Source organism: Mustelus asterias, chromosome 9 (assembly GCF_964213995.1).
Source record: "Mustelus asterias chromosome 9, sMusAst1.hap1.1, whole genome shotgun sequence".
Classification (NCBI taxonomy): Eukaryota; Metazoa; Chordata; class Chondrichthyes; order Carcharhiniformes; family Triakidae; genus Mustelus; species Mustelus asterias.
The window spans coordinates 56,220,566-56,235,287 of NC_135809.1; the positions used below are offsets into that span (position 1 = coordinate 56,220,566).

The window sequence follows — 14,722 nt, forward strand, 5'->3', positions numbered from 1 at the left end:
GTTTTGCCCTCATCTACACTGCTCCGACTGAAATGTCTGAACTTCTGTACCTGTGAGTACTACAAAACTACTTCATTTCTGCATGTTTCGTCCATTGCAGAAGTCAGCACTATTGGAAAAGTGGATTACCCTGCATTAGCTTCAGCCTGATGAAGGATTACACCATTTGACTTTCGATTCTGGAGACATGGGAAACAATGAGCTGTAGTGTCGGGGGGGTGGGGGTAAGAGCTCACCAGCGTAGTACTTGATGGGGGGGGGGGGGGGGGGGGGAAGGGAAGAGCTCACCAGCGTAGTACTTGAGGAGAGGGGGGACCCCAAAGACATGTTGGGGAATTCCCTTTGAAAGTTCCGAGGTAAGAGTTAGCATGGCAATTGCTCAGAAGTGCAACCTTCCTCTGGGCATTGCACTGCACTGAGATCCATCCAAAAATGCAATTCAAATTACAAACTTCAAGTGGTTCCAACTGTGATACCCAGCTGGGCTTTATGCTTTACTTCTCTACAGCTCAGTAATTCTCATTTTGTCTGGAGCCTTCACCCTATACCTCTTTTGTTCCCTCATCCCTCTATATTTTATGAAGTGTGGGGAACGGGGGAAATCAAAAACCACCTTTCTGTTTATGGATGGGTGGTGAGAGAGAAATCAGGGCTGTTTGAAATTAAACCCCCACCTGTCTGTAACATTTCTCTTAGTGTTCTCTAGAAAGAAATTACCATCTTTGTGGGTCTTTAGAGTAAATGACAGAAAATGTTTTTCATTAATTCTTCAGACTACATGGGGAAAGTTGAGACAGAGCTACTAACCATAAAGACTGTCATATGAACTTAAGAAATAGGAACAGTAAGTCATTTGGCCCTTCGAGCCTTGCTATTCACTAAGATCATGGCTGATTTGATTATGGCCTTAAGTTCTCTTTCCTTCACGCCCCCATAACCCTTGATTTATTTGTAGATTAAAAGTTGAACTCAGCCTTGAATTCATTCAATGACTCAGCCAGCCTCCACTGCTCTCTGGGATAAAGCATTCCAAAGACAAATGACCCTTGAGAGAAAGTGCTCGTCATCTCAGTCTTAAATTTCTTTTAAACAGTGTCCCCCTAGTTCTTGATTCTCCCAAGACGGGAAACACCCACTCAGCACCTTACCTGTCAAGCCCCCTCAGAATCTTACGTTTCAATAAGGTCACCTCTCACTCTTCAAAACTCAAAGGAGTACAGACCCAACTTGCTCAACCTTTTTCTCTAGACAACCATTTCATTCCAGAAATCAACCTAATGAACCTTTTCTACAACTATATCCCTCTTCAAGTAAGTTGACCAAAACTGTATGCAGTACACGAGGTGCCATCTCACTAATGCCCTGTACAGCTGTAGCAAGACTTTCTTACTTTGATATTCTAATCCTCTTTCAATAAAGGCCAACATTTCAACATAACTTGAGACAGAATTAAAAGTCACGTGGACAAATGCAGGTTAATTAAGGAGTGTTAGTATGGGTCTCTTAAAGGAAAATCATGTTTAACCAACTTGCTGGAGTTTTCTGAAGAAGTTATAAAGAGGGTCAATGAATGCAATGCGATTAAAGTGGTGTACATGAACTTCCAAAAGGCACTTGATATAACGCTGTACAGACTTGTGAGCAAAGTTATTGCACATGGAATTGGTTCAGGGACTGAAAACAAAAAGCAATGATTAACGGAAATTTTTCAGGTTGGAGGAAGGTTGATAGTGGAGTTCCCCAGGGGCTGGTATCAGGACCCTGGCTTTCCTGATAAATATTAACGATCTAGACCTCGGTGTATTGGGAACAGTTTAAGAACTCCCAGATTTTACAAAACTTGGAAGCTTTGTAAAATGTGTGGAAGACAGTGTACAACTTCAAAAAGGGTATAGACTTGTTGGTAGAGTGGGCAAATTGGTGGCAGATGAAGGTTATTGAGGAGAAACGTGAGGTGATACATTTTAGTAGGAAGAACATAACAAAGGGTACTACTTGAAAAGGAATGCAGGAGCAGAGGGACCTTGTACAAGTCATTAAAGGTGGCAGGATTTGTCAACAGAGTAGTTAATAAAGCAAAAAGTATCCTGGAACTTTATTAATTGGGGCATAAAGTACAAGAGCGAGCAGATTATGTTGAACTTGTATAAATCATTAGTTAGACCTCAACTGGAATACCGTGCACAGTTCTGGGCACCACACTATATGAAGGGTGTGAAGGCATCGAAAAAAGTGCAGAAGAGGTTTAAAGAATGGTTCCAGGGGCGAAAGGTTCAATTATGAAGACTGGAGAAGTTAGGACTCTTCTCCTTGTAAACAAAGACTGAGGAGATTTGATAGAGGTATTCAAAATCATGATGGGTCTGGACAGAGTAGACAGGAAGGAACTGTTTACATTTTTGAAAGGATTGAGAACGAGAGGACACAAGTTTAAAGTAATTAGTAAAAGATGCAATGGCGATACGAGAAAAAAAAGTGTTCAAACAGCGAGCGATTAGGGTCTGGCATGCAATAAGAGTGCGGTGGGGGCAGGTTCAATTGAGGCATTCAAGGAGGAATTAGATGATTATTTGAAAAGAAACAAATCAGCGGGGTTATGGGGAGAAGGCAAGAAAATGGCACTAGGTGAATTGCTCAACCAGTCCAGACATGATAGGCCGAATGGCCTCCTTCTGCACTGTAACAATTCTGTGATTTGTCTTTCCCACTACTTGCTGTACATGCCTGCTAACCTTTTCTGATTACTGCACAAAAGCACCAGATCACTCTGTATCAGATCTTAAGAAAATAACTGAACCTTATTGAAAAAGCTCTCGCTCTCTCCCTTTGCCAGAGCTGACAAAGATGCAGGACAAGATAGGCCTCTCATCTCTGCCAAAGACGTAACTCTGGCATAGACCTTTGTGAGAGACATTTGGGGTTGACAAAATGGGATTGCATCTCCCATATCTAAAGAAACAGCCTATGTAAGGTTAACAAGATGTCCTAGCAAGAGATAAGCAGAAGTATGACTTCGTAGACTAGAGGCTGGAATAGGAGCAGTATACTTCAAACACCTGCCCTTTGGCAATGGAAGACTTAAGAACATGTAACTGAACAAGTGATTAGCATGAGACATCCATCAGCCCCCAAAAATAACATGTAAAAATGTATACTTATCAAGGAAAAATGTCAGAAGAAGCTCTAGGGTTGCTAGATTTTGGTGAATACCTTGATCAGCCGAAAGATGTGGAAGAGATTATTATGGCAGAGAGTAGAGACCAGGCTGTTCTGTCCATCCGATCCTGGGCCAAGAAACCTTCTCAGCTGTTATATGCCTCCTTTGATTTATTCTGATAATATGTTATATTTGAAATGTTGCTGCTCAATAAACAAACCACTTTAAATCTTTAAACAGAACCACTTGCGATTTCTCCACTCCTGAGTAAGTTGTTACCCCAGGGGAGTCAGAAGGAGAGTCCCTCACTGCTCAATTCCTATACTCTGATTTACATTGAAATCCAAATGAATTAGCCAATTTCGATCCGCAGGATGCTCAGTGAAGGCTTTGGCAAGGAAATGATTAAACAAGTCACTCTACACCATGGCGATCTGCTACTCTCAAAATTCTTATTGTTGTTTAGCTGGGTTCAATTGCAATTAACTACTTTTCTACTTTTTAACTTTTTCTTTGGACTGGTTCATCTGGTTTTAAAAACAGCCAATGGCAATCTTGTTCTTTCCTTTTAATCAGTCATGTCTGCCTGCCCACTTGTATGGTCATTGGAAAACACAACTTTTACTTGAGTGGAGGTGGGGTGGAATTTTCCGGTCCCACCTGCCAAAGGAATCGTAACAGACAGGGAGCGGGGGCGGGCCATGCAAAGGCCTGTTGACCCCAGGTGGGTTTATCTGGCTTTGGGCCGAGCATGGCCAGAAAATCCCATCCTATATCTCACAGACAGACTGAAAAATCATTTTGCTATGAAATAGGGGCAATGAGTGCCTTCAGCTTGTGTTTGCCTCTGATGTTTGGAAGAAAGAGATTTCCCTCTCTTGCGACTGTATTGCAGTTTAAATTGAAGAGTGTGAAATCTTCCCACAAGCATCTGCTGGATTAGATTTACACAGTAAAGGCTTAGAAAGTTTCTATTAACCAGAAGGCAAGCTTAGTCCCTAACCCCAAGTATGTTGTGAGTCTTTCAGTTCTTTCTAAAGGGAGGATAATACCTATATGATTGTTACTAATAAATGTTGCTCAGTTACTCTATGAAAAGCTAATAATGATTATTGTGACCTGCATAAAAGCAAATTACTGCGAATGCTGGAATCTGAAACCAAAAGAGAAAATGCTGGAAAATCTCAGCAGGTCTGGCAGCATCTGTAAGGAGAGAAAAGAGCTGACGTTGAGTCCAGACGACCCTTTGTCAAAGCTGTTACCCGTTTAGTATCCACTAAAATTCTAAACTTTAGGCGAAACTGATCCTAATTTTGCTCCAAACAAGTGGACCTTCATCCCTTATTCCCTTTCCTGGGAAATCTGACTTCAGCACTCCTAATGCATCAGTGTGGATGTCCACACTCTCCATAAGGTTTTTGAGGAAATTTGCCTATTTGCGCAGATTGGCAGACATGTTGGACAACCAACCCACATGATCTGTTAAGTGGGTTGAAGTCATCTTTCAATGGAGCATCCTTAAGAAACCATTATTCCATTGCTGTGATCTGTGATTCCTTCCCCAGTGTACTGACAATGATTTTAACTTATAATGTTGTGTAATGGCAAAGTCACTTCAATTTGGAAGAACCAAGCAAAAGCTAAGTAACAATCAACCCTCCTATAAGCCAGTAGTGTTCTGCAGGGATCTCTGTAGCTAGTAGCGTTCCACAGGGATCAGTGCTGGGACCTCTGTTGCTTGTAGTATATATAAATGATCTGGAGGAAAATATGGGGGGGTCTGATTAGTAAGTTTGCGGATGACACGAAGATTGATGGAGTTACTGATAGTGCTGGGGATTGTCAGAAGATACACAGGCTATAGATAGATTGGACACTTGGGCACAGAAATGGCAGATAGCATTTAATCTGGACAAATGTGAGGTGATGCATTTTGGAGGATCAAATTTAGGTACGAATTATGCTGTAAATGACAGAACCCTTAGGAACATTAACATACAGAGGTATCTGGGCATGCAGGCATCATGATTGGCACAGGCTTCGAGGGCCGAAAAGCCTGTTCCTGTGCTGTACTATTCTTTGTTCTAAAAGAAAAGGCAAGTGTTAAATCAAAGTCACAGATGGGCTTCCAAGAGACCAAGCAAAAAGCAGCAAAAACCTTAGGAACTATCGACTCTATTTGGTGGTCAGATGGCATGTTGATTGATGACAGTGTGTAGATGGAGGGCTAGCTTGATGCAATTTTAAATGCCTCACTTGAAACATTTATTAAAATCAGAAATTTAATTACCTCGTTCCTCCTCCATCTATAGTCAAGACTCTAATGCCACGCCCTTTGATAGGGTTTGTATATCCAATCAAAGCCAGACTCTCCCTGACTGCATTCTGAAGGGTTTCATCATTTGCTTGCCTCAGACGTAATAAACAAGGAATTAGCTTCTCCTGTTTTCAAGAAGAACAAGATCATTTTAAAAGCTTAGAGTGCTCATCATAGGATTTATAATTCATGTTCAACGAAATAAAAATGCACAGCTAACTATTCTTGCCAAATTAAAAGTGAAACATTAATGAAAAATGCAATGGAAGGCAAGATATATATTCAGTACAACTGCCCACAGTCTCTTGTGTGTTTAAGTAATCGAATAGGTTCTACAAGGTATAATACCAGAACCTAGTGTTGTTGGTGCACTTTCTGTAACCAGTGGTGCACAAGCAGACTTCCATCTGTTTCCGCAGCAAGTTTTTCCTGGAACAGGTTGCTAGCCTGTCACCAGGAGCATATAGCTTTGGTGGGGGGGCACTCTACATCAAGCGCGGCTGACCAGAACTCTCTCCTGCTCTTACCACCAACCACTGGCATGTTGAAAGGATTTTGCAGGTTGATACTTGACCTGTTGGCTGCTATAAAGGTGTTATAAACACACCTCCCTTAGCCATCAATTTCTGGGGTGGAATTAGAACCTGGAGTTTCTGGCCTAGAGGCAAGGATGCTACCCACTATCACAAGGCCTCCATTGTACCCATGATGTGGAGTTGCAGGCGTTGGACTGGGGTAGGCACAGTAAGTAGTCTCACAACACCAGGTTAAAGTCCAACAGGTTTATTTGGTAGCACGAGCTTTTGGAGCACTGCTCCTACATCAGGTGAGTGCCATTGTACCCAGTATACTGTAATTAAAATTAACTTTTTTGCTGAGCTAGGCTTTAAAAGCTAGTTCCCAATTTTAACTGCAGGTCTAGTTTGAATAGATTGAGTAGCTTCCATGCCTCACTTAAATCACAACAGCCAACATCCTACCTGCTCTTGGCAGAAATTTGACCACTGAAGCCTATATTGCCTCACACTAACGTCTAAAATGAAAGGAGGCAAAATAAATCGAGTTCTCTTTTGGTGATGAAATGTTGTGTTTTGAAAGCTTCTACAAAGTGTACACAGTACAGAAGTGCAAGTCTGGAGTGCTCAATCCATTTGAACAAGGCCATAGAAATTGATCTTTTCCTCAGCTAAACTGAAATTAAAAATTTTCAATTAACCTTTGCTTAGCTCCTTCAACCCACAGAAATATCACCGGCAAATCAAATCAGACGGGTCTCAAAGATATGAACTATAACATAAGGTTGGCACCTCTAATTTCAATATTCTGTAAAAGGTAGGGATGCTAACCACTGCATCACAAGGCCTCCTAAGCACCTCGTGTACTGTAACTAAAATTTACCTTTTTGCTGAACGAGGCTTTAAAAGCCCAATTTTAACTGCAGGCTTATTTTGAATAGATTGAGCAGCTCTTTTATTTTGTAATTCTTTACAATTTTGTCAATTTATTTAATCCATTGATACTTACCAAGGAACATAAAACAAATAATCTAATATTCTGCAGGCGGATGAATAAAAGTAAAGTCAGGATGGGAATAGGAGTCACTTTGACATAGATAGAAGTGACAGCAAAATGGCAGAAATATTAAATAATTACTTTTCTTCAGGACTTGGCAGGGGGAGCGATCAGGTGGACACTATCAGAAGATTAAATTAGAAATGATATAATTACATTAACATACGAGAAGGAATATTAAATACATTGATCAACCTTCTCTGGTCCAGACAAATTGTATTGATGCATTTTAAAAAGAGACAGCAGTTGCACTATTACACATATTTATTAATCTATAATTAATAAGCTTGCAGACTAGGCAAATAATCAGCAAATGAATTTAAACACAGATGAGTGTGAGGTATGACATTTTAGTCATTAATGTGACTACTCTGGCGATCTAAGATTTAGGTCTATCTGTAGTTTCACATTCTGGCCACTGAGTGACACTGTAAAGCACTGTCCTCTTCGAACTGAATCGCATTACTGCCCCGAATGGATTTCTGTCAGCTGAGAGAATAGGTGAAACATTCATTTCAATTTTTAAAATATATTTTAAATGCATAAATCATGTTAACTTTGTTTATTTCCCTCCTCAGAGCAAGGTTTTCACATCCCCTGCCAAAGTTTCTTGGCTCTTCTGTGCAGCCACCAGTCAGCCTCTCACATTCTTGCCCCAGCCTGGAATTCTTCATATTAATTTGATTTTTATTCTCAATTCAAGTCTTGTGCGTTTTACAATTTGCTACCTACATCAACTTAATATTTTGCATTTAAACATTTTTAGACATGGATGGTCCAATTCCCACTGACTCTGGCCTTCTCATCTGTCCACCGCCTACTCTCTCAACCCTATTTCCAGATGGCCCATTTGCAGTACAATGCTAATTCCTTGGGCAGCATTTTCTCACCAACAAAGTTGTAAAATAAAACGTTCACCATCGGCTGCGGGTCCACACAGCTCCATGCTTCTACCCCAACACTTTCTCTCTCTCTTTCTAAGCCCTGCAAAGGAGCTTCCTGCATGGAATTTCAGCCTTTTGTATCTGAAACCTGTTGTAACCCTGTTCTTTCAAGGGCACAATTCACTGACCCATTACAAGCAACTGTTGGAATTAAACACATACTCTATCACTTGGAGATGGGAAGTCCTGCAACCTCCCATATCTATTCTACTCTAGTGAGGCCTCAAGCCACTGATAGCACATATAAGTTGAGGCAGCCCCTGCAACTCCCACCCACTGAAAGGATTCCATCCACTCTCAGTTTCCCACACTCCTACATCCTACCCAACTCTCTTGACGCAAATTCAATTGCCCCTCTACACCCAGCATGAACAAAGTACAATATTCTTTCTTGATGTCCCATGTGAAATGTCATTGGAGATCAATTAGTGCTCCTTTGACAGCTTTAGAAAATGGATTCATGTTTAGTCCTAGACTGATATGCTGTGGAGCAAAACAGAGTGATTTTTGGAGGGGAAGGGGGAGGGGGGTGAGTTATGAATACATTGCAAATGTCAATCAATTCACTCAGGAAAAAATAGACAAGAACTTGAATCTCACGGTTACCTTGACAGCCACAGCCCGACTTTCAGGAAATTCCAGAAGATGGTAAGTTAGCTCTTCTACTCGATTGATATAGACTCTGACATCAGAGGCTCTGTGCAATGCCTTTACTAGAGCTCTGGTCCGGTTATCCACACTGAACTTGGCAATGATCTAGGCAGAGAAGCGATAAAGCAGCGATGAAAGAAATTAAACCTTTGCATTGCGTCACTGCGACTCTTTTGGACTTCAACAAGTGCAGTTTCTCCCTGGTGGCTTGATCTTTTTGGAGAAAGCTCTGTGCAGACGAAGCAAGAGTTTCAAAAACAATTTGACTAAGTTCCATATTGTTACACAAGCTATAATGTTGGAAAATCAAGGCACAACCAAGGAATTAATACAAAGAGACCAAATTTGTAGACAATACCAAACTAGAGGGATAGTAACTAGATGTAACTAGGTCCTACAATGAGCTAGGCAAGTCATTTTCTAATAGCAGAATAGAGCTTAATATATTCAGTGCTGCATATTGGATGAAAAAAAACATATGCATCAAACATTTCATAGAGAAATGTCAAGATTGGAGTGAAAATGAATAATTTTAGGGGCATCAGTAGACACATGAAGTAAATTGAGCGCTGAACCAAAAAGAGTGCTCCACGCACAAGAAAGTCAAAACCATGCAGGGGATACAAAGAGACAATCACAGATCTCTTGTGTCATCAGGCTGCTTTATGACCCAGGAATCCCACAGTACCTCAGAAGAGGAGCAGGTGAAGAAGTTTCTTCTGAATCCCTAATGGATTTCTTGATGGTCTCTAATTATGTCTTTCCCCACGAGAGGAAACATTGGCCCAGATGTACCGATCCTGACAGTGGTGAATGATGAATGCTGAGACTCAATGGGGGCCACAATGACATCGCAGCTCCAGGCATGCAGCTTACACTGGAACCTAGAACTTGCGGTTTTGGAGGTCCTTACTTTTCATTTTTATTCTTCTCAAAATATCTGTGCTATAAGATTCTATGAGTCTTAGCATTTATCCATCCACCATCACTAAACAGGTTAACTAATCAGTTACCTCACTGTTGTTCGTGGGACTGTCATGTGCACAAGCTGGTTAACCTGCTTGTCAGAATGGTGACTGCTCTTTAAAAAGGTTAATCTTCACTTGGGATAAAAAGGTACAAATATTTTTCATAAACAACATCTTGGCTTTTAACCTGTTGAACCATTAAGCTGACCCGGTAGAAATACACATCTATCTTTCAGTTCTGTATCATTTGGCAATTTTGAAGGACTCCAAATAAATCTCTTCCACAAAATTATATTGACTCTGCCTTGCTGCATTGAGATTTTCTAAATGCCCTGCCATAACTTCCTCAATAATAGATTCTAGCATCTTCTATATGATAAACATTAAACTGAATTGCCAATGGTTTCCTGCTTTGTGTCTCCCTCCTATTTTGATTGAAGGAGTTACATTTGCTATTTTCCAATCTGATAGGACCGTTCCAGAATCTGGGGAATTTTGTAAAATTAAAACCAATGCATCAACTATCTCAACAGCCACTTCATTTAAGATCTGGGATGAAGCTCAAAAGGGCCTGGGAACTTGTCAGCGTTAAATTCTATTAATTTTCTCAGTATCCTTTCATTGGTGCTTGTGATTATTTCAAGTTCCTCCCTCCCTTTCAGTTCCAGATGCACAATTGTTTCTGGGATGTTATTTGTGTCCTCTGCAACGAAGACAGACACAAAACATCTGTTCAATTCAACCACCATTTTCTCATTTTACATTATTAATTCTCCAGACTCTCTCTAGAGGATCAACATTCACTCACTCTTTTCCTTTTTAAATACTTATACCATCTGCTTTTATATTTCTCGCTAGCTTTCTCTCATACTCTAATCTCTCCCTCCTTATTAATCTTTTCGACATTCTTTGCTGTTCTTTACATTCTGTCCAATCTAACCTGTCACTCATCTTTGCGGACTTTTTTTTTCAATTTGATATCAACTTTAACTCCCTTAGTTGGCTTCTGATGGTGCGTTCTTCTCTTAGAGTCTTTCCTTCTACCTTTTCTGAGTACTTTGCAATATCTCCTTAAATATCTGCCACTGCATATCTACTGACCCATCCCGCAACCTAATTTCCCAGTTCACGTTAGCCAACTGTTGTCTCAAGTCCTCATAATTGACCTTACTTAAGTTTAAAACTTAAAACGTCTCTACTTTCTCAGAAGACTAAGGAAATTTGGCACGTCAGCTACAACTCTCACCAACATTTACAGATGCACCATAGAAAGCATCATTTCTGGTTGTATCACAGCTTGGTATGGCTCCTGCTCTGCCCAAGATCACAAGAAACGACAAAGAGTCATGGATGAAGCCCAGTCCATCACTCAAACCAGCCTCCCATCCGTTGAGTCTGTCTACACTTCCCACTGTCTCGGAAAAGCAGTCATCGGGAAAAAGATACAAATGTCCGAGGTCACGTACCAACCGACTCAAAAACAGCCTGCTGCCACCTCACACTAAATTGATCTTTCTCTACACCCTAGCTATGACTGTAACACTATATTCTGCACTCTCTCCTTTCCTTCTCTATGAACAGTATGCTTCGTCTGCATAGCATGCAAAAAACAATACTTTTCACTGTATACCAATACAGTGCGACAATAATAAAATAAAATCAAATAGTCTGAGATCCACTCCTTCCTCACACTAAAAGTTCAATCATATTATGAACACTGCTAATTATATAATTGAGAGGTCATTAATCAATCGTGTCTCATTGTGCATTACCAGATCTAGTATAACCTGCTCTCCAGTGGTGCTAGAATGAGTTGCTCTAAGAAACTGTGCCAAGAACACCCAATTATCCAGTCCAATTAGCCTAATTATCAATCAAGTTATAGTACAGATCTATCACAGCTTTTGTCACTAAGTATTTAATTGACAACATTTCCAAAGATGAAAATGGTCCACTGACCCAGTCTGACAAAATTCTGAACACAAGTGAATAGTCTGTTTTTTGATATGTAGTATTCATTGTGCAGTTATCGTTCTTGTGTAGGCAAATACAGCAAACATTCTGTGCATAGCAAGGTCCACAAATAGCAATGAGACAAAAGTTAGTGTTGGTTGAGGGATAAGCATTTGAATGATAGAATCTTACAGCACAGAAGGAGACCATTCACCCCATCATGCCTATGCTGGCTCACTGAATGTCAGTTTTCAATTCCACTTTAAAAATAAGCAACACAGTGTGGGGAAAGCAGAAAACAAAAATGAAAACTTAAGAGAAAGCAGGTTAACAATTGCTGCTCATGTCCAAATACCTAAACATGTTAATTTAGTCAAGCCAACCAGGGGCAGCACGGTGGCACAGTGGTTAGCACTGCTGCCTCACAGTGCCAGGGACCCAGGTTTTATTCTGGCCTCGGGTCACTGTCTGTGTGGAGTTGGCACGTTTTTCCAGTGCCTGCATTTGTTTCCTCCAGGTGCTCCAGTTTCCTCCCACACTCCAAAGAGGTTGATTAGCCATATTAAATTGACCCGAGTGTCAGGGGATTAGCAAAGTAAATATGTGGGGTTATGGGAATAGGAACTGGGTGGGATTGTGGTTGGTGCAGACTCGTTGGGCCAAATGGCTTCTTTCTGCACTGTAGGGATTCTATGATAATCAGGTCCTATAAATAACCATAGGGTAAATGTCCAGTTAAGTATAACATGGGTCAAGGTACCTTCAGATGCTTCTGTCTTTCCTAGATTCTTTAACATGCACTTGAACCATTGGGGAAAAAAACCCAGACAGATTGTTAATTTAACCTCTCCTCTGAAAGGTAGCTCCTCAAGACGATATTGTGCTCGCTGTCACTACACTTGAGTAACCTTTGATAAGATCAAACCCGCAACCCCTTAATTCAGAGCGTGCCACCCACTGAACAAAGCTCCGCATATCTTTCGTCCATCCAAAATTCAAAACCATACTTCTCAATTTATAACAATTATGACTACATTTCCATTTGGAGTTGAGGTGATGTGTGAATGTTGTGCATGGGAGTTTGGGAGTATGTGCACAGGACAGCATGTAGTGTCTGCTTGTCAAGTACTCCAGACACCTGGTTAACCAAATATGTCAATACATCACCGAATGGTGAAGTCTTCATACATAAACCATCTTCACAAGTTAAGCCGTGTTAAGTTAAAAATCATAATAATTAAGGTCATCAAGAACCTTAAGAGTGGCACGGTGGCACAGTGATTAACATTGCTGCCTCACAGCGCCAGGGACCTGGGTTCAATTCTCGGCTTGGGTCACTGCCTATGTGGAGTTTGCATATTCTCCCTGTGTCTGCATGGGTTTCCTCCGGGTGCTCCGGTTTCTTCCCTGCAAGATTTGCAGGTTAGGTGGATTGGCCATGCTAAATTGCCCCTTTGTGTCAGGGAGACTAGGAAGGTAAATGTGTGAGGCTGCCGGGATAGGACCCGGGTGGGATTGTTGTCAGTGCAGACTCGATGGGCTGAATGGCTGCCTTCTGCATTGTAGGATTCTATGAAAACTAGGAAATTAAAATTACAAAAGGACGATGACAACAAAGACAAGTCAACCTTTACTCTTCATTATCAACGTATTAATGCAAAAACAGATCATTTTGTATGGATGCAGTGAAGCAACTTCCCAACTCTACCTTTTCTCGCTGAAGATTCAAATGCTTGGCTTTATCATCCACTGACTTGGTTTCTTTTTCACTAGCTTGCTCGACATCTTTGACTGCACTTACGCCCTTTTGCTTTTTCTTCTTGACTTCAACATTCTCTTTCAATTCAATACGTAGCTTGGGAACAAAACTGCCAAAGCAGGTATCCACAAACGCTTGGACACTGTTTGTTGGGTATGAAAGTAAGTTAGCAAAACTCTTTTTTGTAGGTGGAGTTGAAGAAGATTCTCCGGCTTCAGCAGAATGAGTACCACAACTACTTAAATCATCAATTTTTTGCTCATCAATTCCACTAACTTTTGATGCTGTCCATGTAGGATCTGTTCCAGCCCCAGGGTCACACAAAGGCAATTTATCATTCTTCTTTATATCCATTTGCCCTGCATGCCCAAAATAACTATTGATATGGTTTGCCAGAAAGTTATATGTTTCTCCAAAATTTGTAGTGATGTAGCTGATATGGAAAAGACTCTCTTTATCAATTGCACTAGTACTGGATGGTTCCTTAGATTTATCTTCAGATTCTAAGCCAATAACCGAGGAGGAAACTGAGTGGACGGTATTTTTTGTCAGCTGGTTTAGATCCGAACCATCCTGGACTTTATCAGGCTTGGAAGCGGTTTCTTTCCTTGGACTTTCACATGCCACCTCTATCTGGGTTTCTGAAACTTTTGCTGAAATACTTAGACTGGGCTTCAATCGTACCAGTTTTCCAATGAGCTCGGTGTGTGTACTACTGACAGCTTTTGACACAGAGTCTAAAGTGCTCTTGATTCGAGACATGCGCTGCCTCAAGGGTGTTGTTCCCTTTGGAGGGGAGGTACTTTGCTGCACAATGCAGGTTTACAAAATAAATGTGTGCTTTTTCAAGTTAGCTGGATCACCAATAAGTGCTACTCCTCGTTCGATCCATTTTCAGTGAATGTGCATGAGGATTTCTTGGGCCTTTCTTACTGGACGGTATCCTGCTTTGATGAAGTGGTCCAGAATGAGTGAAAGTATCTATCTGTACGGTAATTCTCAAATGCACAATCCTCTTGGATGGCAACTTAAGTGAAAGATTTTGTGCTGTTTGGAATATACAGGTTGCATTTCAAGACTCAAACTCAGGCATAACTGGGATGCTGCAGTGCTTCACAAACTCCACAACGATCCTTTGCTTGGTACGTCACCTAGTTCTCTTCTCGGTTTCTGAAAAATAAAACAGAGATCAACTGTGAATTATTTTCATAAGTCTCGACTGACATCAACAGAATAGTTTTAAAGTACGAATTCTCTTTATTATTGGAACAAATTTAAATTGCCAAAAGAATCACATGGATTATTGCTTTCAACTTATTCTGTAATAGGGAATTTAATGTGTGAGTTTATTCTCCCATGCTATTATTAGATCAATTCAAGTGTGCTGGTACCAATAAGCGG

The 14,722-nt window shown here is 40.8% G+C and overlaps 1 protein-coding gene across 3 annotated transcripts in view; it reads right to left on the reverse strand.

Annotated features, from left to right (window-relative positions):
• pnpla8 (patatin-like phospholipase domain containing 8) overlaps positions 1-14,722 on the reverse strand; it is a 74,001-nt gene that overhangs the window by 37,897 nt on the left and 21,382 nt on the right. For all 3 annotated transcript variants that reach the window (XM_078220223.1, XM_078220222.1, XM_078220224.1), the window contains exons 2-4: positions 13,271-14,491; positions 8,597-8,746; positions 5,448-5,599 (exon numbers count right to left, since the gene is read on the reverse strand). In XM_078220223.1, coding sequence (XP_078076349.1) covers positions 5,448-5,599; positions 8,597-8,746; positions 13,271-14,083 — 1,115 coding nt within the window. In that variant the 5' untranslated portion in view covers positions 14,084-14,491. The remainder of the gene's footprint in view (positions 1-5,447; positions 5,600-8,596; positions 8,747-13,270; positions 14,492-14,722) is intronic.